The 25321-nt window shown below is 47.0% G+C and overlaps 1 protein-coding gene across 1 annotated transcript; it reads left to right on the top strand.

The window, feature by feature from the left end:
* Positions 1–1442: 1442 nt before the first annotated feature.
* LOC129707172 (uncharacterized) lies at positions 1443–22062 on the top strand. The gene is made up of 4 exons (XM_055651976.1): positions 1443–1452; positions 3597–4459; positions 4845–5180; positions 21703–22062. Exons 1-4 carry the CDS (start codon positions 1443–1445, stop codon positions 21985–21987), a joined length of 1494 nt encoding a protein of 497 aa, XP_055507951.1. The 3' UTR covers positions 21988–22062.
* The last annotated feature ends 3259 nt before the right edge of the window (positions 22063–25321 follow it).

Genomic DNA, 25321 nt, shown 5'->3' with positions numbered 1-25321 from the left:
CTTTTTAGCAATATAGATAATGTAGTTTAGATCTGTTTGGTCCATTAACTCGCAGGCACTTTTAAAGCACACATTTTTGTTACTTTCCATAGAGATATAAAGTTTATAATAGACTTTATTTGTATTTCTATGATTCTACAGACCTTAGCTGGGAACCTGGGGCTCACCAAAATTGTTCCCAATTCGGCCCTCCTAAGTCCAGCCCTGCGGGGCAACGCTCCCGCTCCTCCAGTCGCCGTGCTTCACGCACACAACCCCGGCTCCACCCCTCTCTCTCCCTGGGGAGGCGCCGTGATCAATACAGGGAGGGCCGGGCCACTGATACTAGCCAGTGCCACCCCAGCCATTGACCTCACCACACGATTGAATCTGGCCCTGCTAGATTCAATTGCTGCTGACTGCTGCACTTCTTCATTCTGCCCTACGGGCAATACTTGGATGGGAACACCAAGGGCAGTTATATTGTCAGTTACGAAACAAGACTAGATTCACCAAGGGTGAAAATGGATCCAAACTGTTCTTTATTTTAATCTTACCAAGTGCTTTTATTCAAAACAAACAAAAAACACAGTAGTATCACAATCAAAGGCTGTCTATATTGGCCGTTTACAAAGTCATCAATTTAAATTATTACCAATTTTATCAACAATACACTCGACCTCCCGCGGCGACTAGCGTTCACGGAAGGCCTCCAGTCCCCGTGGACACCGCTTGTTCCGTCTCCAGGGACACACGGGACTTTTCACATTGGGAGTTCACAATTAGGATCTGGAAATTCTGAACCTGGCTTTTGGAGATCGGAGCTGAGACACTGGGGCAGAAGCTTGGGGTCATTGGATCCTGAGCTACAGACTTGGCCCGGTTAAGCAGACTGACAGTCCTGGGGTTGAGACCCATCCATACTCCAGGTGTGGCATTGGAAGCTCAGGATCCATGGGTTCAGGTTCTGTGGAGTCAGGGGTGGGAGGGATTGTGAGGCCAGCATGTGTGGGTCATTCCTGCCTTATTAGTGCATTGAAGATTTGGGTCAATATCTGGGGGTTAATAATCTGATGGGAGATGGGTTTTGGGGTGGCCATTGCTTGTGGTTAAGGGACGTGGACTGGGGGTCCAGGGATCAACGGTGTGGGAGTTCAGGTGAAGGGTGAAGGTCTCCAGGCTGGAGTTCAAGGGGCGGGAGGTGCTCAAGGTCAGGATCTTGGTCTGGGGATTCGAGGTCGACGAGTTCACGGTTAGGAAGGTGGGAATCAGGGGTCCGTGGTGGCCCGGGTTGAGGTTCGGGGGATGAGGGGCAGGTACATGGGCGGGCCGGGGGGTCAGGCCCGAGGGCCGGGGCCGCTGTTTGAGCTCAGGCCCTGGTGCTTGTGACGTGGCGCTGAGGTGATGGCTGGCGCCCAGCCGCGGCCGGGAGAGGACCCGCGGGAAGAGGGAGCGGCTCGGCGATGCAGCGAGGTGAGGGAGGGAGGGGCGGGCAAGTGGACACACGGAGGTGAGGGAGAGGGATCGGGGCTGGGGGTGGTGGCGAGGGGAGGGAGGGGGTCGGGTGGTGCGGGGGGGTGAGGGCAGTGGCATCGAGTGTTTGCAGGGAAGGGTGATGGTCACGGGCCAGTGACGAGGGGTGGGGTGTGGGTAGGAAGGGGCGGCGTGTAGACAGACGGTGGTGCAGAGAGGCGACGGATACGGGTATATGGTGGGTGTGGGGCAGGCTGTGTGGTGGGAATGGTGAGAGACGGGTGTGGTTAGGGTGGGACACTAACTATATGTGTCTAGCTATCTCAGCCTTAAATATACCAGTGGACTTTACTCACCCCCCCCCCCCCCCCCCCCCGTCTCTGTGAAGACTCGTAAACTCTGCGAGAAGAAGCGCTCAGTTTTAAACGGGCTCCTCTTGATTCTGAATCTGAGCCCATTCCCTCCTGACTCTATGTTTACTCTGCCTGGTCCAGAAGTGTGTACTATTTCCAAATGATCGTCACTATGTTTCTGAATTGCACTGAGTGGATTCCATAGAGTGGAAACATAGACAAATAGGTGGAGGAGCAGGCCATTCAAGCCAGCAATGCTATTCAATATCATAGCTGATTATCTAAGATCAGTACCCTGTTCCTGTTTTCCCCCATATCCCTTGATTCCTTTATCCCTATGAGCTATATCTAACTCCCTCTTGAATACATCCAGTGAATTGGCCTCCACTGCCTTCCGTGGCAGAGAATTCCACAGATTCACAACTCTCTGGGTGAAAAAGCTTTTCCTCATCCCGTACCCTTTATTCTTAAACTGTGACCCCTGGTTCTGGATTCCCCCAACATTGGCAACATTTTTCCTGCGTCTAGCCTGTCCAATCCTTTAAGAATTGTATATGTTTCTATCAGATATTCTCTCATCCTTCTAAATGAATACAAGCCCAGTCGATCCATTCTTTCATCATATGTCAATCCTGCCATCCCGGGAATGAACCTGGTGAACCTACGCTGCACTCCCTCAATAGCAATAATGTCCTTCCTCAAATCAGGAGACCAACATGGCACACAATACTCCAGGTGTGGTCTCACCAGGGGTCATAGAAACATAGAAAATAGGTGCAGTAGGCCATTCGGTCCTTCGAGCCTGCACCGCCATTCAATATGATCATGGCTGATCATCCAACTCAGTATCCCATCCCTGCCTTCTCTCCATACCCCCTGATCCCTTTAGCCACAAGGGCCACATCTAACTCCCTCTTAAATATAGCAAATGAACTGGCCTCAACTACCTTCTGTGCCAGAGAATTCCACGGATTCACCACTCTCTGTGTAAAAAATGATTTTCTCATCTTGGTCCTAAAAGATTTCCCCCTTATCCTTAAACTGTGATTGCAGTAGGACCTCCTTGCTCCTAAACTCAAATGCTCATAGAGTGATATAGTGTTGAACAAGCTGTTTGGCCCAACTTGCCCACACCGGCCTGCGCTTGGTCCATATCCCTCCAAACCTGTCCTATCGATGTACCTGTCTAACTGTTTCCTTAAACGTTGGGATAGTCCCAGCCTCAACTACCTCATCTGGCAGCTTGTTCCATACACCCACCACTCTCGGTGTGAAAAGGTTACCCCTCAGAAGCCTATTAAATATTTCCCCCTTCACCTTGAACCTATGTCCTCTGGTCCTCAATTCCCCTACTCTGGGCAAGAGACTCTGCATCTACCTGATCTATTTTGTACACCTCTTTAAGCTCATCCTTCAACCTCCTGCGCTCCATGGAATAGAGACCCAGCCTACCTCTCCCTATAGCTAACATCATCTAGTCCTGGCAACATCCTCGTAAATCTTTTCTGAACCCTTTCAAGCTTGACAATATATTTCCTATAAGATGGTGCCCAGAACTGAACACCATATTCTAAATGCTGTCTCACCAACGTCTTATACAACAGCAACATGATCTCCCAACTTCTACAGTTCTTTCCAACACAATAGTATCAGAAGCTATGAGATTCAGGGAGAGGCACCTCGGGTCACCGTGTCGCTGGGTGAGGCATTAGATAAGCGAGCAGGTGGTTGACGGGAGGATGCTCCCACTGTCACTCATTGTGTCCCACTGGCTGTGATTGTGTGTTGCAGAGAATGATTGCGGCTCCCCATCTTCTGCCGTTTACAGAGACTGCGAACCGTTTGTTTACGTGTGTAGGTCGAGCCCGGGATGCGAGGAGGCGGTACTGTGCTGCTGTGAGCAGAAACTACACTTGTGCGAGGACAGCGCCGAGTCCACGCACCGACACTCGCCGAAACACGGGAGGAAGGAGCCGCATAAGCGATCGTGTTCCCAGGACGACCACGACTGGGTAACGGTCTGCCCGACAGGCTGTTACACCTCCTGCAAGTGCGGCACCTTAGCCAAGACTGCCATCTTCCCAGAACCCTTGTTTTCCTGCGCTCAGAAATCGGGGCTGTGCGGAATGGACGAGCAGCCGAGGAAATGCTTCTTGCAAAGGACCAGCATGTTTGAGGTGGAGGAGCGAGGGACGGGCCCCTACATTAGACCCTTCCCTCTCTGCAGCCTACGAGACCGCAACCGGCCCCACGCCACCAGGAGCCCGCGGGATGCGGCCGCGTCGTCGCCCAAGATGAAGGGGGGCTGCAGCCTGTTTGGTATGGGAGCTCACAGGGACGAGGAGCCGCCGGGCGGCTGCAGGGACATGGGCGGCTGCATGGAAATGAGCGGCTGCAGGGAGATGGGGGGATGCAGGGAGATGAGCGGCTGCAGGGAGATGGGGGGGTGCAGGGAGATGGGCGGTTGCAGGGAGATGGGGGGCTGCAGGGAGATGGGCGGCCAGGTCAAGTGCAGCAGCCCGTGCGACGACCTGTATGTCCGGGAGAAGGATGATCTGGGGACCACCTGCCTGTCCTACAAGCCGTCTGTCCTGCAGTCGGGAATGTTGGCGTCGGCAGAAGATGAATGCTGCGCCTCGTCCAAGACGCAGCAGGTAAGCAAGCGTTCTCACCTGACACACAACTAACAATGCATGGCCTGCTTCCTTTATCATCGTTACTTTTTTGCATATCTTTCATTCATTGTTCTCTATCTCTCTACACCAGCATCGGTTTCGGCCCGAAGCGTTGCTTATTTCCTTCGCTCCTTAGATGCTGCTGCACCCGCTGGGTTTCTCCAACACTTTTGTCTACCTTCGATTTTCCAGCATCTGCAGCTCCTTCTTAAACACCACCATCTATATCTCTCGTTTCCCTCTCCCCCGACTCTGACTGAATGGTCTCGACCAGAAACACCACCCATTCCTTTTCTCCAGAGACGCTGCTGCCTGTCCCGCTGTTACCCCAGCTTTTTGTGTCTGTCTTCTGTCCGCATTAAAGGAATGTCATCTTCAGAAGCCCGGGAGGTGCGACTGTGGCTACTGTGGTCACGGCGGCGGATGCAACGAGCGGCGGGCGGCACCCAGAGCGGGCCGGCAGCAATGCGGTGGCGGCGGCGGCGTGTGTTTGGGCTGCGGGGCTAAGCTGGCTGGCGGCGCCACCTTCCCCAGAGGCGACACGTCCTGGCTGAGTTCGGCCACCCAGAGCAAGCAGAAGGAGTGCCAGGCCCGGCGGCCGCACAGGAACAAGTGCTTTATGCAGAGGCACCAGAAGCAGGAAGCCGATTGCGAGCACAACAGCCCCTTCAGGGAGGACTCGTCGTGGCTGAATGGACAGGTGAGGGACGGGGTGGTGGGGCTGGGGTCAGAGCCCGGACTCTAGTGGTGGGGGTGGGGGTGGGCGTGGAGACAAAATGCTGGAATAACTCAGCAGGACAGGCAGCATCTCTCTAGAGAAGGAATGGGTGACGTTTCGGGTCGAGACTCTTCTTCAGACTGAGTGTCAGGGGAGAAGGGGACTAGAGATATGGAAGGGTACAAAGAGGAATGTAAGGTATGAAAACAGATCAAAGCAGATGATGATAAAGGAAATGTAAAATGGTTAATGGATGGCTGAGGGTTGGTGACAACAAGGCATGCAAACAGTATAATTAATCTGGAGGGCAGTGAAACTAGTTGGAGAACTAGGCTGTGGGCCCAGCATTGAAAATGTGTCTACAATTTAACTTTCGTGACCCATGTCTCGGAACTACATGAAACTTTGGACAGATTTAGATAAAAGATAATTGAGAAGGAAGTCATAAATCGTCAGTGCCAAAAGGCGCACATTAATTGCTGGGATGTAATGTTAAAATTGTACAAGGCATTGGTGAGACCAAATCTGGAGTATGGTGTACAATTTTGGTCGCCCAATTATAGGAAGGATGTCAACAAAATAGAGAGAGTACAGAGGAGATTTACTAGAATGTTGCCTGGGTTTCAACAACTAAGTTACAGAGATAGGTTGAATAAGTTAGGTCTTTATTCTCTGGAGCGCAGAAGGTTAAGGGGGGACCTGATAGAGGTCTTTAAAATGATGAGAGGGATAGACAGAGTTGATGTGGACAAGCTTTTCCCTTTGAGAATAGGGAAGATTCAAACAAGAGGACATGACTTCAGAATAAAGGGACAGAAGTTTAGGGGTAATATGAGGGGGAACTTCTTTACGCAGAGAGTGGTAGCGGTGTGGAATGAGCTCCCAGTGTAAGTGGTGGAGGCAGGTTCATTGGTATCATTTAAAAATAAATTGGATAGGCATATGGATGAGAAGGGAATGGAGGGTTATGGTATGAGTGCAGGCAGGTGGGACTAAGGGGAAAAAAAGTTGTTCGGCACGGACTTGTAGGGCCGAGATGGCCTGTTTCAGTGCTGTAATTGTTATATGGTTATATGGTTAATTAATTAAACTAATTAGAAAATGAGATTGAAAAAGTAAGCGCCATCTAGTCCAATAACCATATTACATAGAAACATAGAAAATGGGTGCAGGAGTAGGCCATTAGGCCCTTCGAGCCTGCACCGCCATTCAATATGATCATGGCTGATCATCCAACTCAGTATCCTGTACCTGCCTTCTCTCCATACCCCCTGATCCCTTTAGCCACAAGGGCCACATCTAACTCCCTCTTAAATATAGCCAATGAACTAGCCTCAACTACCTTCTGTGGCAGAGAATTCCAGAGATTCACCACTCTCTGTGTGAAAAATGTTTTTCTCATCTCGGTCCTAAAAGATTTCCCCCTTATACTTAAACTATGACCCCTTGCTCTGGACTTCCCCAACATCGGGAACAATCTTCCTGCATCTAGCCTGTCCAACCCCTTAAGAATTTAGTAAGTTTCTATAAGATCCCCCCTCAATCTTCTAAATTCTAGGGAAAGTCAAGCCGAGTCTATCCATCATATTACATCATGGGGAGCCTAATTCCGTGCTGAGATCTATTTAAACTATTTAAATTTATAGAAACATATAAAAAATAGGTGCCAGGAGGAGGCCATTCAGCCCTTCGATCCAGCACCGCCATTCATTACGATCATGGCTGATCGTCCCCAATCAATAACCCGTGCCTGCATTCTCCCCATATCCCTTGATTCCACTAGCCCCTAGAGCTCTATCTAACTCTCTCTTAAATCCATCCAGTGACTTGGCCTCCACTACCCTCTGTGGCAGGGAATTCCACAAATTGACAACTCTCTGGGTGAAAAAACTTGACTCAAACACTTGACTCGGTTATCCATCTGAATCCCACTTCTGACACCAAATGTTAAACTGAGTTCTTTCAATCTGAAGTCAACTTGACTCAAACACTTGTTGCTGTTAAAATCAATTCTTTATTCAGCTGAGACTAGTCTCTTGAACCTTCCAACACAGAGCTGATGCTCTGGGGCGGGTCCAGAGAGGAGTAACTTTGATACAAACTCATGGCATTTATATAGGTATTAGACATTTTAGATACAGAGGGTATGACAAGCTAGTAACCAATCATCTGAGTCCTTCTGGTGATTTACAACATCAGTCACATGATCCCCCTTCCCTGGCCTCATTACAGCCTTTGTTTGCCTGTGCTTTATAACTGTTTTAGAATTATTTTATTTCAACACAGCAAAACCCCAGTAGGCTCTTATGAAAGACCATTCCTCAAAATACAAGATACGTATATAACACAATGATCACACAAGTCATACACACTGTCTATACCAAGAGAAAATATATTTCTATAAATCTAAACAATTTCTATAAGTCTAAAGTGTACCTTTCTATTAAGCCAATACATTTCATAATTGGTGTTACTATAATTTTACACATTTTGAAATACCATTACCTATGTCTTTAAAACATTAATTATATAAGTTTGCTGAATTACAGTTTCTAAGTTCAAAACGCACATTTCCACCTCCCATCCAAAGATACATGGGTCGTAAATCTGTCAATTTACTTAATATGAGTTTGGTGCCTTTCCTGTTATCGGGAAGTAGGATTTCCAATCTCATGTACCAGGCAGAACACAAGAGACTACATCTCAGACCATTACGTCAGAATTCCATCTGCTTCAACCTTCTATAAACTACTCCCTCAATCTAATTAATTCTCAAAGCAACTATTCTTTCACTTGCATCTTATTCCTTATCACACATTATAATTGTACACAGCCAAAGCTAACTGCAGTCTATCATCTCTCAGCCTTGAATTCTCTCAAACCTAGCAAAACAAGCCATAACTCTTCACCTTTATGTCACATTCAGAGCTCAAAAATGTGCCATAGAGCCAGAGCAGATGGCCTAAGAAGAGGCCCCTTATTCAACTTCCGAATCTTCAACACAAAGCCATATCAAATACAATTTTTCTTTCAGTGCTATAATTGCCCCAAACAATAACCTAAGCTAAGCAGGTTCTGGTTCAGGCCTCCATGTTTTGATTCATCTTTGCCTGTGTGTATGTGTCTGTTTGCACTTTATTTCGGTTCAGGAAAGCTTTTAGCTTTTCTTTTGCAAATTACCTAGCTTATATAAAAGTCACTATCCAAGCGGTTCTATTTGTATAATATTTCCTCACCTGCATTCTCCCCATATCCCTTGATTCCACTAGCCCCTAGAGCTCTACCTAACTCTCTCTTAAATCCATCCAGTGACTTGGCCTCCACTACCCTCTGTGGCAGGGAATTCCACAAATTGACAACTCTCTGGGTGAAAACGTTTTTTTCACCTCAGTCTTAAATGACCTCCCCTTTATTCTAAGACTGTGGCCCCTGGTTCTGGACTCGCCCAACATTGGGAACATTTACCTGAATCTAGCTTGTCCAGTCCTTTTATAATTTTATATGTTTCTATAAGACTCCCACTCATCCTTCTAAACTCCAGTGAATACAAGCCTAGTCTTTCCAATCTTTCCTCATATGACAGTCCTGCCATCCCAAGGATCAATCTCATGAACCTAACAATTTTGTGTTCACAAAATGAATTGTGGTTGTCAGGTGGCTGCAGCCCAATTGTTTGCCTTGGCTTGGCTTTTAAAATTGTTGCAACAGTTGCATGCCTGCCCAAGCATCCATACGGCCCACAATGTCTATACTAGCCCTCTGGAAACCAGTACCTTCGGCACGCAACACACATACTAGCGCAACAGACACTCTCCCGTGTGATGCTGGGACCCAACGGGTCCCACTTAATCTAGTAATGAATATAATTGTGAGTGGGTATTTTGAATGAGACTGCTGCAGAGTTCTGGCTCCTGAACCAGCGAAATTAGTGGGTGAGGTCAGTACCTGTGGGTTCCCCCGTTTACAGAACACCACTGACTGCCAGTGTGCAGAGTCGGGGTCATGGCCATAGTGGGACTTGGTCAGTGCCAGGCTGGGGGAAGGCTAAGGCATCTTCCACTGACAGGAAAACGCCTACCCCCCCCCCCCCCCCCCCCCCCCCCCCCTTCCAGAACTGCCCACGGCTGGAGCTGGAGCCACTTTGGGACCAGCTGCGGGCTACGTACGTGTGACCCTGCAGCGTGTCCACCTCACCCAGCATGCCCTTCTGGATCATCATGGTGATGATGGTGGGGAGCAGCACTGCCCTGCACACCGCCCGGGCCGCCTTCAGCACCCTCATAGCACCAGCTCCGACAGTCTGCCCGCTCGCTCGCTGCCACAACGGCCTACCGACAGACCGACCGACCACTCGCAGCACCCACTGGCTGTCCGACCACTCGCTGCCACACCGGCGGCCCAACGGCCTGACCGATCCTCCACAGCAACCATCGGCCTACCGACAGCCCTACCTACAGACCGACCTGACCAACTGACCGACCGACCCACTGACCGACCGACCGAATAGCCGACTGACCGACCCTAATCTCAAATCCTAAACCTAGCTCTGCATTTGTTATTTATCATTTATATTTAACAGTTCGCATCGTAACTTTATAAAGATAAATCAATTGAAATGATCAGCAAGGTTAGCATTACCTTTATTCCTTGGAAACCTTGTTATTGTTTTGATGTAATGAGGAGGCAGCCATGATCCCAGAGTGCTCGCTGCCTAGCAACCATAAAACAAAGCGTGGGATTGAGCAATTTGTGTCCAACCTCAATGTCAAACGTGCATTGATTGGACCATTACCACTCGGAAAATTGGAGGTTTTTCTCATATTTTTAAAAAAAGTGCAGGTTTTGGTCTTGATGTGTTTCAGGAATGATTTATATCATATTTTTACACAATATGTTAAAAATTCAGGTAGTTCCGTGAGTTGGGTCACGAGCTTGAATGAAAAAGCTCCTCAGCCCACAGCCTAGGAGAAAGCAAGTGTTACTTGAAGGTAGAGAAATCAATATTCATACCAATCTGCCCAAGCAAAATATGACTACTTCTGATTTTATTACTTCGGGCTGTCTGCCCTCCACAGCCTCCATCCAACCTTATCATTCGCCAACCCCGCACGGCCCAGTTTTACCTTCTACGCAAAATACATAAACACAACTGCTGTGGCAGACTACATTGTTTTGCCTGCTCCTATCCCACTGAATTTATCTCCACATATCTCGACTCTATCCTATTCCCCTTGACCAATCCCTCTGGACCTATGTGCAAGACAGCTCACACGGCCATCATCAGCCTATCTCTAGTGTTTGTGGGGGGGGGGGTTGGGGAGCCGGGTAATGAGGGCGTGTGATGGGTCATTACTGCGGGACCTCGGGTCTCAGATATAAACAGTGCTGGGCTGGTGTTGCTCCCGCCGGGTATCTGGGCTGACAGTGGGCCGAGTTGCAGCGGGAGGAAGGCTATCCCGACTGAGGGGCTGATGGGGTGACATCAGTCAGGGGTGAGGTGGATGGAGGTGGTTGAAAAATCTCAGGCTGTGTCCCGACCCCTGGTCGAATGCCCAACGTCAGTCGCAAGTAAACTGCCAGACACGGCCGGAATGGTGGTGAACACAGGGGAAGAGGGGGCGGCAACTGACCAGAATTACCCCAGTAGAGTCAAAAGCCTCGGTAACCGAACGCCCTCCTGCACAGCAATCCTGTGCTTCCCTGGGTTTCGGAGAGTACAGCGGTTCTACATTCAGGGCTGACGCCCAGAGATGGAGCATAGAACAAACAGTACAGCACAACTTTTATGCCAAACATGCGCCGTTAAACTGATCTCCTTTGCTTGTACGATCCAGTCCCTGAATATGCATGTGTCTATCTAAACGCCTCTTAAATGCCACTCCCCCACGCGTGTTCAAGGCACCCACCACACACGAAGATCTCGGAGAAAACCTATGGGGAGAACGAACAAACTCCGTATAGGCAGCACCCGTAGTGGTGATCGTGCCTGGATCTCCAGTGCTGCATTCACTGTAAGGCAACAACTCTACCGCTGCACCACCGTGACTGCCCTTCAAACTTTTCTCCTTGAAACATTTTCCCCTCTCACTTATAGCTATTCCCCTGTAGGGCATTATCAACCTGGGAAAAAGATTCTGTCATGATTTTATATCCTTCTATCAGGTCTCACCTCAACCTCTATCATTTCAGAGAAAACACTCCATCTACGCAACCTTTCGCTGTAGCTAATACCCTATAATCCAGACAGCATTCTGGTGAACCTCCTCTGCACCTTCTCCAAAGCCTCCACATCCTTCCTGTAAATGGGCACCCAGAACTGCATGCAATACTCCCAATGCAGCAAACCAATATTTGCTCCTGTGGGAATGACTGACCTGGGAGCTGTGAGCTGACCCTGTGACCCCGCTGACTGGCAGTGGCCGCACCTGGTCTTGCATTGCATCCTGGGTGGTCTAGCCAGTGCAAGCTCTTGCCGCGGGTACTGGACCAAGGGTGGGGGTCAGGTGGAAAAAAGCACCTCAAAACTCAACGTCAACCCACAATGTTATCCCTCTGCAAGTGTGTGTGCGCTGCAAAGATGTGCACCATGTCAACATGCGCCCATCTCCCTGTCTAACTGTGTCTATGTCTACTAGCTCTGTGCCTGTCTAACTCTGTCTCTGTGTCTGTATCTGTCTAACTCTGGGTCTCTATCTTTAGCTGGCTATGTGTCTGTATCTCTCTAGCTCTGTGACTGGGTCTGTGTCTGTATCTGTTTAACTCTGTCTGTTTAACACTGTCTGTGTATGTGTCTCTGTCCTGGTGTTTGTCTAACTCATGTCTGTCTCTGTGTCTGTGTGTGTGTCTAACTCCGTGCCTGTGTGCATCCTTCCATGGATAGCACTCACTTTCCCTGAGTGGGAGTCAGGAGTTCACATCCTACTGCAGACACAAAGCCACCTCAGCAACTGAGATCTACATGGACTTTTAGTAGCATGACATGCTTTGGTTTTGCACTATTATAGTCTGGTCATTTGTCTGTAAAAATTGCCGGAAGTAAGAATTTCATTGCTTTGTTCCAGGTGTACAAGAACGTTCCATTAAATGGCGTTGACAAACCTTCCATCGTGTGGGTTCTTCCCAAAGATGAGCAGCTGGTAAAAATGGCTGCTGTAAATTGTTGACTGTGGATGATCAGCCATGATCACAATGAATGGAGAGAGTGTAAAGACCACAAGGAAAGTGATCTTGCTGGTTGTGTACTAGACCACTTGACCAACAAGATCACATACATCAGGCTATTGTACATCAACCACAGCTCTACTAACGTAATGGCCTGGTTACCTAGTATTACTGCTTATTAATTTGTTTTGTATATTTATTTGTGTTATTGCATTAACAAGGTCCGTAAAGCTGTAGCAAGTAAGAATTTCACTGCTTTGTAGCTGGTGCAATCAAATGTTCTACTATTGACTGTTAATTTTCTCTCTGTCTGACATTGATGTATAAGAGTCTGTAGTGAGACACTTGTAGTTTGACATAGAGGCTGAGAGAGGGAGACAGAGAACCCTTTAGTTGTCCTTTCACACTCATGCGCTTGTCCACCCTCACACATACATGATAGAAAGAGGCACAAGTACAGTTGTATATGTAAACAGGGAATGAGAGATGTATAGGGTTACACAGGAGGAGTGGCGTGCACACACACACACACACAATGATGCACTTCGAGAGGAAGGGAGAGAAAGAACAGGCAGTAACACCTGTAGTCTGACACAGATGAAGTGGGAAAAACAGAGGGAGACACATGCGCTCTCACAAACAGAGAGAGAGAGGATAATTACATGCAGTCTGAAACGTGGGGGGCTGGTTGAGAGCGAGAGAGACGTGCAGACTCGTATACATCAATGTCAGACAGGCATTCGATCCAATTTGTGATCCCAGCTACAAAGACAGATGTATACAGCAATTTGTTCTTCCCCCCGCACAATTAAAGCATGGAATAATCTCCACCCTACTATAGTTACCCAACCAGATGCAACTAAATTTAAAGTAGCACTTTCTTCCCAATAACCCTTTCTGGCTTAAGCCCTCCCTTCACCATCTCCAGTTTAAATTCCATTTGGAATATTTTGGAGGACCAAGAAACCAAGAACCAAGGAGAGAAAATTAACAGTCAAGACTGCATTTGATTGTACCAGCAACAACGCAGTGAAATTCTTACTTGCTACAGGTTTACGGGCCTTGTTAATGCAATAACACAAATAAATATACAAATCAAATTAATAACCAGTAATACTAGTTAACCAGACCATAACGTTAGTAGAGCTGTGGTTATTGTACAATAGCCTGATGTATGTGATCTTGTTGTCCAAGTGGTCTAGTAGGCAACCAGCAAGACCACTTTCCTTGTGGATCTTTACATTCTCTCTGTAAACTAATACCTTCCAGTTCTGGACTAGTCTACCCTAGAAATAAGACAGTGACCAATCACCTTATTTATGCCTCTCACCATTTTGTACGATACCATTCTGGAATTTTACCCAAAACAGCCTTGGTGACAGTAGCCACAAACTAGAATATTTTCATAAAATCCCATTTGTTTCACCAATGTTGTCCCTCAGTGAAGAAAATCTGGTCATTACCTGATCGGACTTGTTTGTGAATCTAGGCCTTGCCATGTGGTCGACTGTGAACTGCTTCCTCAGTCCTGGGACATTTAGAGGTGGAGAATAAATGATCAAAGTGTTCATCCAACATATTAATTAACGGATATTGTCATATTTGCAAAGTGGAAGATGTGCATATTTGTTGGGGGTCAATGATCCCAGGATCTCCTCAGGGACCAACCATCTTCAGCTTCCATTTTACGATCACATCTTGGTTGTATGACTCCACAAATCAATATGAATCATAGGTCCTGCCGTGCCTGCAGGCGGCAAGAACAGGAAGTATTCAGCCAAGGGCACTACACAACACCAGGCAGTGGCCATCTCTAAAGGTGGAGGTTCTAATATTCAAGAAGGAACTGCAGATGCTGGAAAATCGAAGGTACACAAAATTGCTGGAGAAACTCAGTGGGTACGGCAGCATCTATGGAGCGAAGGAAATAGGCAACGTTTCGTGCCGAAACTCAAAGGCCCGAAACGTTGCCTATTTCCTTCACTCCATAGATGCTGCCGTACCCACTGAGTTGTTCCAGCAATTTTGTCTACCGTGGAGGTTCTAATGTTTTCTCGCAACGTGTTATCATCACAGTCCCCCCTCCATTCAATGAGCTGGATAGCACTATTGGGCAGAAACCTACCAGGACCAGCCATAAACAGGACCTTGGTATCCAGTACCAAAGTCACTCATCTCTTGAAACCCTTTCATTAACTCCAAATTAAAGCATTAATACTCTGTACTTACCCTGATTAATTTAAATATAGCAATATGCATTGAGCTTGATATCATCCTAAACATAACGATCCCCTTGACTGGCTCACTGTCCAGCTCCCTAACTGTTCATTCACACGGCCAACAGCTACAAAATACAGATAAAAACATAAGAAGCAGAAGTTAGTGTAGATGCCACCATGCTTTCTTCACTTTGCCACTGATGGCAGGAGATTCACAAGCCTGAAACCCCACACCACCAAGTTCAGGAACAGTTACTTTCCTACAACTGTCAGGTTCCTGAACTAACCTGTACAATTTCTAATCCTATCTTGGACCACCTCTTGCAATACCATGGACTTTTTTAAATTGTGTTTTGCACTGTTATTTGCAGTCTTTTTTTTCAGTTTTGTAGAAAGTGTGTAATTTATAATTCATGTTTTATGTTGTCTGACACTCTGTGCCTGTGATGCTACTGCAAGGCAGATTTTGATTGTAACAGTACCTACCGTACTTGTGCAGACTACAGAGAGTAGTAGACAATGCCTGTCCAGCACAGATACAGACCACTCTGCCATTCGAGGAATCTATAGGAGGTATTGCCTAAAACAAGCATTGTTAATATAACCTGGACCTGTGGCTTCTCGCTACTACCATCAGGAAGAAGGTATAGCGGTCGGCAAACCGTGATCATCAGATTGAAGATCAACTTCCTCCCAGTAACTATCCAGCTCTTGAACACCACACAACACTAACCTGAACAACTATGATGCACAATGGATTGTGTCTTCATTTACTGCACGGTTACGGACCTACGGTTATCTACTATTACGGCTTTTAATTGATTGTATTTTGGATTATCGTATATTATCTGTGCGTGATTGCATATTATGAGCCAATAAGTAAGAATTTAATTGCAGTAAGTAAGAATTTACTGCAGTAAGTAAGAATTTAATTGTTCCCTTGTTGGTACATATGACAATGAAACATTCTAGACACTTAATCTCGACTTGACTTGACCTGACTATTTGACCCCTTGCGCCTGCTGCAACATTTAATTCATGACTAATCTGTTATATCAGCACCACGTTCCACCACAAATCCCAACTTGCCTTGAGTATAGAGAATTCCAATGGCTCAACATCCTGTGGGTGAAAATGTTTCTTCTCATCTCTTCTTGAATGGCTGACCTCTTATTTTGAGACTGTGGCCAATGGTTCCAAATAGCCCCGGCATACTCCACATCAGACCTTCAAACCCTACAATAATATTCTACATTTCAAAAGCACTAGAGATCTTCGCCTTGGCTACATCAATACCTTATCTCAAGCTAGGGATAAATACTTGTTAGAAGGAGAGTGGTAACAGGCTTGTGGGAGTGCCATCACCAGTAGGTTCCCCTCAAATGCCTTCATTAGGATGTCTGTTGCTGTTGCTGGTGCCGGGTGTTCGTAGCTGGGACATGTTGGCCGGTGTGGGCAAGTTGGACTGAAGGGCCTGTTTCCACGCTGTATTATTCTATGACAATATGGAGAGAAAGGTTCTAGTCTTCGAAGCCTGCTGCATGAAAGACAATAGCAATTCAACAGGAATTTACAGAAGTGATTTGAAAAATTATTGAAATGTAAACCTTGCCAAGACCAGGGTCTTAGAGGCTTTCTTAAGGAGGTAGCAGAATTGGATCCTTCTGCACCGAGTCAGCAGCAAAGCAGTGTCTCAGATAGTACTGTTGCATTACAGCTTTGGCCATTTGTGTTCAATCCCCACCTCCAGCTCTGTGTGGTTTGCATGTAATCCCTTTGGTTGTGTGGGTTTCCAACTGGGTGCTCTAGTTTCCTCCCATATCCCAAATTATGCTTGTTGGTTAATTCACTACTATAAGTTAGCTCTAGTGTAGCTGAGTGGATGGACATAGGAAAGAGAATAGTTTGCAGGATCACAGGGAATTAAGAAAATGGGACTGATGGGATTGCATGGATGGTAGCCGCAGGGACCCGATGGATAATAGTCTCCTTAGCATCGGAGGTGTCAAAGTTACAGTTGAATAAAGGGGACTATGGAGCCATGAGCTGGCCATAGTTGACTGGAAACATGCCCTTGCAGGGATGACATTGGAACAACAATGGCAGGTATTTCTGGGAATAATACAGAAGGTGCAGGATCAGGGCATTCCAAAAAGGAAGAAAGATTCCAAGGGGAGTAAGGGGTGATCGTGGCTGACAAGGGACGTCAGGAACAGTATCAATATAAAAGAGAAGAAGTACAACATAGCAAAGATGAGCGGGCAGCAAGAGGATTGGGTAATGTTTAAGGAGCAACAGAAGATAACAAAAAAGGCAATACGAGGAGAAAAGATGAGGTATGAAGGTAAGCTAGCCAAGAATATAAAGGAGGATAGTAAAAGCTTCTTTAGGTATGTGAAGAGGAAAAAATTACAAGACCAAAGTTGGACGCTTGAAGACTGAAAAAGATGAATTTATTATGGGGAACAAGGTAATGGCAGATGAGTTGAACAGGTACTTTGGATCTGTCTTCACTAATGCCCCTGTCCCACTTAGAAAACCTGAACGGAAACCTCTGGTGACCTTGCGCCCCACCCAAGGTTTCCGTGAGGTTCCCGGAGGTTTTGGTCACTCTCCCTAATGGTCGAAAGTGGTTTCCGCCGAGCCATAGAAACATAGAAAATAGGTGCAGGAGTAGGCCATTCGGCCCTTCGAACCTGCACCGCCATTCAATATGATCATGGCTGATCATCCAACTCCGTATCCTGTACCTGCCTTCTCTCCATACCCCCTGATCCCTTTAGCCACAAGGGCCACATCTAACTCCCTCTTAAATATAGCCAATGAACTGGCCTCAACTACCTTCTGTGGCAGAGAGTTCCAGAGATTTACCACGCTCTGTGTGAAAAATGTTTTTTCTCATCTCGGTCCGAAAGGATTTCCCCTTTATCCTCAAACTGTGACCCCTTGTCCTGGACTTCCCCAACATCGGTAACAATCTTCCTGCATCTAGCCTGTCCAACCCCTTAAGAATTTTGTAAGTTTCTATAAGATCCCCCCTCAATCTTCTAAATTCCAACGAGTACAAGCCAAGTCTATCCAGTCTTTCTTCATATGAAAGTCCTGACATCCCAGGAATCAGTCTGTACTCCCTCTATGGCAAGAATGTCTTTCCTCAGATTTGGACACCAAAACTGTACACAATACTCCAGGTGTGGTCTCACCAATACCCTGTACAACTGCAGTAGAACCTCCCTGCTCCTATACTCAAATCCTTTTGCTATGAATGCTAACATACCATTCGCTTTCTTCACTGCCTGCTGCACCTGCATGCCTACTTTCATGGCCTCCATGGCCAGAGTGAGCAACACCGGAAATTGGAGGAACAGCACCTCATATTCCGCTTGGGGAGTTTGCATCCTGCGGGCATGCACATTGAATTCTCCCAAGTTTGTTAGCCCTTCTGGCTCCTCCCCTTCCTCAGCCCTCGGGCTGTCTCCTCCCATCCCTCAGTCCTCGGGCTCCTCCTCCTCCTTTTTCCTTTCCTCTCCCCGTCACCCATCAGTCTGAAGAAGAGTTTCGGCCCGAAACGTTGCCTATTTCCGTCGCTGCATAGATGCTGCTGCACCCACTGAGTTTCTCCAGCATTTTTGTGTACCTGCCTACTTTCAATGACTGGTCTCACCCAGGTCTCGTTGCATCTCCCCTTTTCCTAATCGGCTACCATTTAGATAATAGTCTATTTTCCTGTTTTTGCCACCAAAGTGGATAACCTCACATTTATCCACATTATACTGCATCTGCCATGCATTTGCCCACTCACCCAGCCTATCCAAGTCACCTTGCAGCCTCCTAGCATCCTCCTCACAGCTAACACTGCCCCCCAGCTTCGTGTCATCCGCAAACTTGGAGATGTTGCATTCAATTCCCTCGTCCAAATCATTAATATATATTGTAAATAGCTGGGGTCCCAGCACTGAGCCTTGCGGTACCCCACTAGTCACTGCCTGCCATTCTGAAAAGGACCCGTTTACTCCTACTCTTTGCTTCCTGTTTGCCAGCCAGTTCTCTATCCACATCAATACTGAACCCCCAATACCATGTGCTTTAAGTTTGTATACTAATGTCTTATGTGGGACCTTGTCGAAAGCCTTCTGAAAGTCCAGATATAACACATCCACTGGTTCTCCCTCATCGGGGCTTCTTCTATGTTCCTGCGATTATTTCGACAAAATCAAAACCGGCCTGGACTAAAATGAGGTTGCCGTTTGGTCGAAGCCAGTGGAGTGGGGTCGCTAATTATTCACCGGCAGTCGAAGGCAATCTCCTTCGCTGACCGGCCATTTTGATTGGCCCATTGGAGTTTTCAGCAAAGATCCTATAGGATCTTTGGTTTTCAGGACCTAGAAGATCCGCCGGAAGGTAAAATGCCCGCTAACTTTATTAAACTTCTTAAAACTGTCTCCACTCCTTCTACCCCCCTTCTCTCCGCTTCTCTCCTCTTCTCTCCCCTTCTCTTCCTCCCCCCGCGTTCTCTAAAGGACTCACCGTGCTCTGTGGCAGCCGTTTACCTTCCTTTTCATCGCGCAAACAGCGCTCCTCCGCTGTCCCTGGCCCCCACCTTCGTGGTGTGTGTGTGTGTGTGTGTGTGTGTGTGTGTGTGTGCGTGCGTGCGTGCGTGTGTGTGTGTGTGTGTGTGTGTGTGTGTGTGTGTGTCAGCAAAGATCCTGTAGGATCTTTGGTCAGTAGATGCAGCTCACGCTTCGGTCGAGGCTTTCCAGGCAAGTGACCAAAACCTCTGGCGACTCATGGAAACCGTGGGTGGGGCGCAAGGTTACTAGAGGTTTCCGTTCAGGTTTCCTAAGTGGGACTGTGGCATTAGGAAGACACAAACAATCTTCCTGATGTACTAGTGCCAGAGGATCTGGGGTGACAGAGGAACTGAAGGAAATCCACATTAGGCAGGAAATGGTGTTGGGTAGACTGATGGGGCTGAAGGCTGATAAATCCCCAGGGCCTGATGGTATCCAGCATCCCACGGTACTCAAGGAGGTGGCTCTAGAAATCGTGAATGCATTGGTGATCATTTTCCAATGTTCTATAGATTCAGGATCAGTTCCTGTGGATTGGATAGTAGCTAATGTTATCCCACTTTTTAAGAAAGGCGGTAAAGAGAAACATAGAAATTAGGTGCAGGAGTAGGCCATTCGGCCCTTCGAGCCTGCACCGCCATTCAATATGATCATGGCTGATCATCCAACTCAGTATCCCGTACCAGCCTTCTCTCCATACCCCCTGATCCCCTTAGCCACAAGGGCCACATCTAACTCCCTCTTAAATATAGCCAATGAACTGGCCTCAACTACCCTCTGTGGCAGAGAGTTCCAGAGATTCACCACTCTCTGCGTGAAAAAAGTTCTTCTCATCTCGGTTTTAAAGGATTTCCCCTTTATCCTTAAGCTGTGACCCCTTGTCCTAGAAAACGGAATTATACACGTTAGCCTGACATCGGTTGTGGGGAAGATGCGGGAGTCAATTATAAAAGATGAAATAGAGGCACATTTGGATAGTAGTAACAGGATCGGTCTGAGTCAGCATGGATTTACGAAGGGGAAATCTTGCTTGACTAATCTTCTGGAATGTAACTAGGAAAATGGACATGGGAGAGCCAGTGGATGTAGTGTACCTGGACTTCCAGAAAGCATTTGATAAGGTCCCACATAGGAGATTAGTGGGCAAAATTAGGGCACATGGTATGGGGCGGAGAGTGCTGACATGGATAGAAAATTGGTTGGCAGGCAGGAATCAAAGAGTAGGGATTAACGGACCCCTTTCAGAATGACAGGCAGAGACTAGTGGGATACCGCAAGGCTCGGTGCTGGGACCGCAGCTATTTACAATATACATCAATGATTTAGATGAAGGGATTCAAAGTAACATTAGCAAATTTGCAGATTTCACACAGCTGTGTGACAATGTGAACTGTGAGAAGGATGCTATGAGAATGCACGGTGACTTGGACAGGTTGGGTGAGTGGGCAGATGCATGGTAGATGCAGTTTAATGTGGATAAATGTGAGGTAATCCACTTGGGTAGCTAAAACAGGAAGGCAGATTACTATCTAAATGGCGTCAAATTGGGAAAAGGGGAAGTACAACGGGATCTGGGGGTCCTTGTTCATCAGTCAATGAAAGGTACAGCAGGTACATCAGGCAGTGAAGAAAGCGAATGGCATGTTGGCCTTCATAACACGAGGAGTTGAGTATAGGAGCAAAGAGGTCCTTCTGCAGTTGTATAGGGCCCTAGTGAGACCACACCTGGAGTATTGTGTGCCGTTTTGGTCCCCTAATTTGAGGAAAGATATTCTTGCTATTGAGGGAGTGCAGCGTAGGTTTACAAGGTTAATTCCCGGGATGGCGGGACTGTCATATGCTGAAAGAATGGAGCAGCTGGGCTTGTACACTCTGGAGTTTAGAAGGATGAGAGGATATCTCATTGAAACATATAAGATTATTAAGGCTTTGGACCCGCTAGAGGCAGGAAACATGTTCCCGATGTTGAGGGAGCCCAGAACCAGGGGCTACATTTTAAGAATAAGGGGTAAGCCATTTAGAACGGAGATGAGGAAACACTTCTTCACACAGAGAGTTGTGAGTCTGTGGAATTCTCTGCCTCAGAGGGTGGTGGAGGCCAGTTCTCTGGATGCTTTAAAGAGAGAGCTAGATAGTGCTCTTGAAGATAGCGGAGTCATATGGGGAGAAGGAACGGGATACTGATTAGGGATGATCAGCCATGATCAGATTAAATGTCGATGATTGCTAGAAGGGCCGAATGGCCTATTCCAGCCACTTCTTCCTGAAACTCAATAGCCAATTAAAATAATAGCTGGAAATTCCAAAGGTGTTGCTGTTGGACTGAGTGATGTGTGTGAGATGTCCCCTCTAATGGCTTCAATCATTGCCATTATTTAACGACTGGTTGATGAGCCCACATTGACAGGGATATGGATTCTGTGCAAGTAGACGAGAGATGGTCTTGGTATCAAGTTTGGCACAGCCATTGTGGGCCGAAGGGCGTGTTCCTGTGCTATACTGTTTCATATTGTACGAGTGCAGCCTTCATTGGGACTGTGCTTTCTTTTACAGTTGTCCTGTCAGCACCAGTGTGGCACGCGGTGCAAGTCACAGTCGACACCGGAGAGAGCCCTGTGTTCGCAGTGCTCGGACGACAACAGTGGCCTGATGAGCATCAGACAGGGAGACTGCCACGCCTCCACCTGCCGGAACACTGGAGCCTCGGCACCCAATATCTGCTCCTTACCCCAGTGGCCAAGGCACCTACTCCTGCAGAACAGCGGGGCTCAGGCCTCCACAACAGTAACCTCACAGAGCTGTAACGGACACGGCACCTCAGCCTTCTCTGGACATTAAAGCATCGTGTCTGTCTCACCTTCTTATGAAGAGCTGGTAGAAATGAGAAGTAATTAAAGCTTGGTAAAAGAGTGACTATTGGCAGCCATGTCAGCATCAATGGATGTATAAGGGGCATATATCATGTAGATAGATACATGGGACCAGGCACGGAAATCGCAAACAAAATATGGAGGGGACAGGGGAGACACAATTTATTGGCGGCCGGGTTTTAAATTCCGGATTACAAAAAATGAGGGGGGATTGTCCCCCACCTCTCAAAAAACGGGGGGGGGGGGGGGGGGGGGGGGGGGACGTGTCCCACCTGGCCCCCCCCCCCCCCCCCCCCCCCCGGGATTTCCGCCCCTGCATGGGACCAAGGCTTGCAGGGTGTGAGGGCAACCTGTAGAAACAAGGTTATATTACTGTCAAGACTAACATTAAATATAAAGCTACTGACAGTAATTAACGGTGAAATGCATCAATAGTGTTGGAAAATAGTGCCAGTCTTTACATCATTCATTAAAGTAATGGATCAAGCCACATGGTGAATCACTGCATAGACCAACCGAGCAAACCACACCAGCACAGCGGACACGGCACACCCACATGCAACGCTCACACTCAACAGTGGAGATTCACTCTCACAACCAAACACAGGAACACATGCATAGCCATGGTGACACTGCACGGACCCACCATGTATGTCCCCACTGAATCACCACACAGTCACACTGATCCTACCCTCATCCCATTTGATTCTCCACCCAGATTTTACTGCTCACCTACAAAGTAGGGCCAATCTGCAGTAGTCAATTAGCCAAACAACTGCATATTTTGGGGATATGGGAGGGAACTAGAGAAAATTCACATGGTCACAGGGTGCACTGAAGGTCAGGATTGAACGTGGTCTCCGGTGCTGTGAGGCAGTGACTAGACCAGCAGTGAAACTACTGCCATTATTGGCTCATGCTCACACAAACACAGACTCACAGTGACACTGTCCTGACCAGATCCACATCCCTTGATTCCCTTAACAATTGAAACCCCATCCCTCCGTAAAGGTACAAATTGAATATTTAGAGGGACGTTACGTAAACTAGTGGTGGGCAAATTGCTGGTATTCATATCTCAGAAAGTATAAACCTTCACTTTGAGATTAATTAGGGACATATCATGACTGTGTTAAAGTTGTGAAAAAATGGAATTTAATTGTCTTCACATTTGGGGCGATGAACAGGGGAAGTTACAATAAAGGGGAGGATATTAGGTGGCGTGTAGAATACCCCTCAGATTGTCATAGGAGCAGGACTCATTACATATGGCAAAGAGTGAGTCAATTCAGCCCATCGGGTGATGCTCGGTTCACAGCGCTATCCCATTCACTGATTATCTCTGTAACCTGTTCCACCCACGTGCACTAGAAGCTGCTCGGCTTTGGGATGTGAGAGGCAGGGAAACCGGCATGGTTTTTCATGGCAGTCCTGAGGGTGCAGTGGTGTAAGTATGCAAGCTTTGGTGAGTAAGGGAACTGCAGGGACCATCGAGTGGAAAAATCCCAATTATACCAACATGGAATTGTGACAAAGTAAGAGGCCATTTCATCCACTGAGCCTGAGCCAACTCCATAAAAACCTTCAATGAGTGCAATCAGACATTTGTCTGTTCTGTGCTTTCAGATTCAAACTATTTCTTCAGTAGGTTACCCTTTTCCTGACTGCACATTACTGTTCAATCTGCTGCCACTGGTTCTGCAGTTGCTCAGCATTTGGGAAAGTGACTGCAGTTATAGGACTGAGATTCTGGGATTCTTGAGTCAATATTTGGAGACTGGAAATCTAGGTTTGTAATTCTGGGTTTGAGATTCAGGGCTCTGACTTAATGGCACATCGCAGGTCTGGCATTGTAGAATTGTGATCAAATACTCAGGATTTGGGGATTGGACTGTATGGTTGGGGATTTAGATCAAAACTTAGACCAATTTTAATTCAGAAATTCACGATATTGATTCTTCTATGCAAAATAGGTACAAGAAAGTGATGATCTATATTAAAAGCAGCATTTTGTAGTCACACAACAGCATCGCATGGTTTCTGATTCTATTTTATTTAACCCAGACTCGCCAATTAAAATGGAAAAAAGATGAATAGGTTTATTTGCTTGCAAATATGTGGAAAAAAAACCCCTGTGAAATGAACAGCATTGGGCAGACCAGATCTATAACTAACCCTGAAAGGCGCCAAAGTTATTGGACATTTTAAAATTCCTTCAGACACAGAGCAACCTAATAATAATGAGTCTAAAGATAGAGGAACAGCTGGAACTGTCAAACAAGACAAGGGCTTAGAATAAAACAATCTAAGTTGACTGAGTGCATTGTGCAGGCATCTACAGACACAGTGTGGAATGTGCACACAATCTCTGATCAATGGGCACAGCACTGCAGTTTATTGCTTCCACTCAGCAAAGGCATGCCATTAGCTAAGAAACTAAAGCCAGAGAAAGAGACAAAAACATACCAATAAAATAGTTTGCATGATGACCAGAGCTTCAGATCTTGGACCTCCCCTGCGTTGACCTTGTGGTGACTTTTATTTTTTTCCAGGCAATGATCTATAGATCAGCCGCAAGTTCGCGGAAGGTTCTACTTTTTGATGAAGTATTGAACTCAGGGTATCTCCTTTCATGACCTACAAGTTGTGCTTCCTGTGTTTCTGCTCTGACAAAGACTGAAGGATTGTGGCATTGAACAACAACAACAGAGAACTACTCCAGTAGTAAGATTATTTACCCCGACACTGCCAGGAGCCAGGAAAGACCAGGTAACTGTAACCAAAAGAAGAGCAGTATGCACAACTCATTCCCTGGATCACACCTCCCCCTTCCTGCTCAATAAACAGAACTAGGACCCACTTCACAAGACTGAGAACTTAGATTCCACCTCACTCCTGGCTGACCCCAATGGAAGAGCATGAGGAAGAAACATGAAGCTATGCTGCAGAATCTTTCTCAATCTTTCTTCAAATACTGGAGGGTTGACAGTGAAGTAAAATTACTTCATTAATATGCAAGTAATAAACCAAATTAAACTAAACTTACGGAACAGTCAGGATCTCGTCCTGATTCAGAGTCTTTGACCTGAAATTGCAACTTCCACCTTTTGCCTCCACAGATGCTGCTTGACGCGTTGAGTTCTTTCAGTGTACTTTATAAAAAATACACAGCAGAGGAACAGGCCCTTGGGCCCACCATGTCTGTAGTGACCACAATGCCAAATGTGACTAATCCCACTGGCCTTCATGCGCATGGTCCATGCCCCTCAATTCCCGTTCCTGTGTCTGTCTAAATGCCTCTT

This window comes from Leucoraja erinacea, chromosome 21 (genome assembly GCF_028641065.1).
Source record: "Leucoraja erinacea ecotype New England chromosome 21, Leri_hhj_1, whole genome shotgun sequence".
Classification (NCBI taxonomy): domain Eukaryota; kingdom Metazoa; phylum Chordata; class Chondrichthyes; order Rajiformes; family Rajidae; genus Leucoraja; species Leucoraja erinaceus.
Note: the sequence above shows the minus strand (reverse complement) of the source record. Positions and strands in the feature narration are given on the sequence as shown.

Excerpts from the sequence above, each read along its gene's own strand:
- LOC129707172 (XM_055651976.1), top strand. Across the intron at positions 4,460-4,844 it reads CCTCGTCCAAGACGCAGCAG|GAATGTCATCTTCAGAAGCC; the intron begins GTAAGCAAGCGT and ends TCCGCATTAAAG. Across the intron at positions 5,181-21,702 it reads CGTCGTGGCTGAATGGACAG|TTGTCCTGTCAGCACCAGTG; the intron begins GTGAGGGACGGG and ends TTTCTTTTACAG.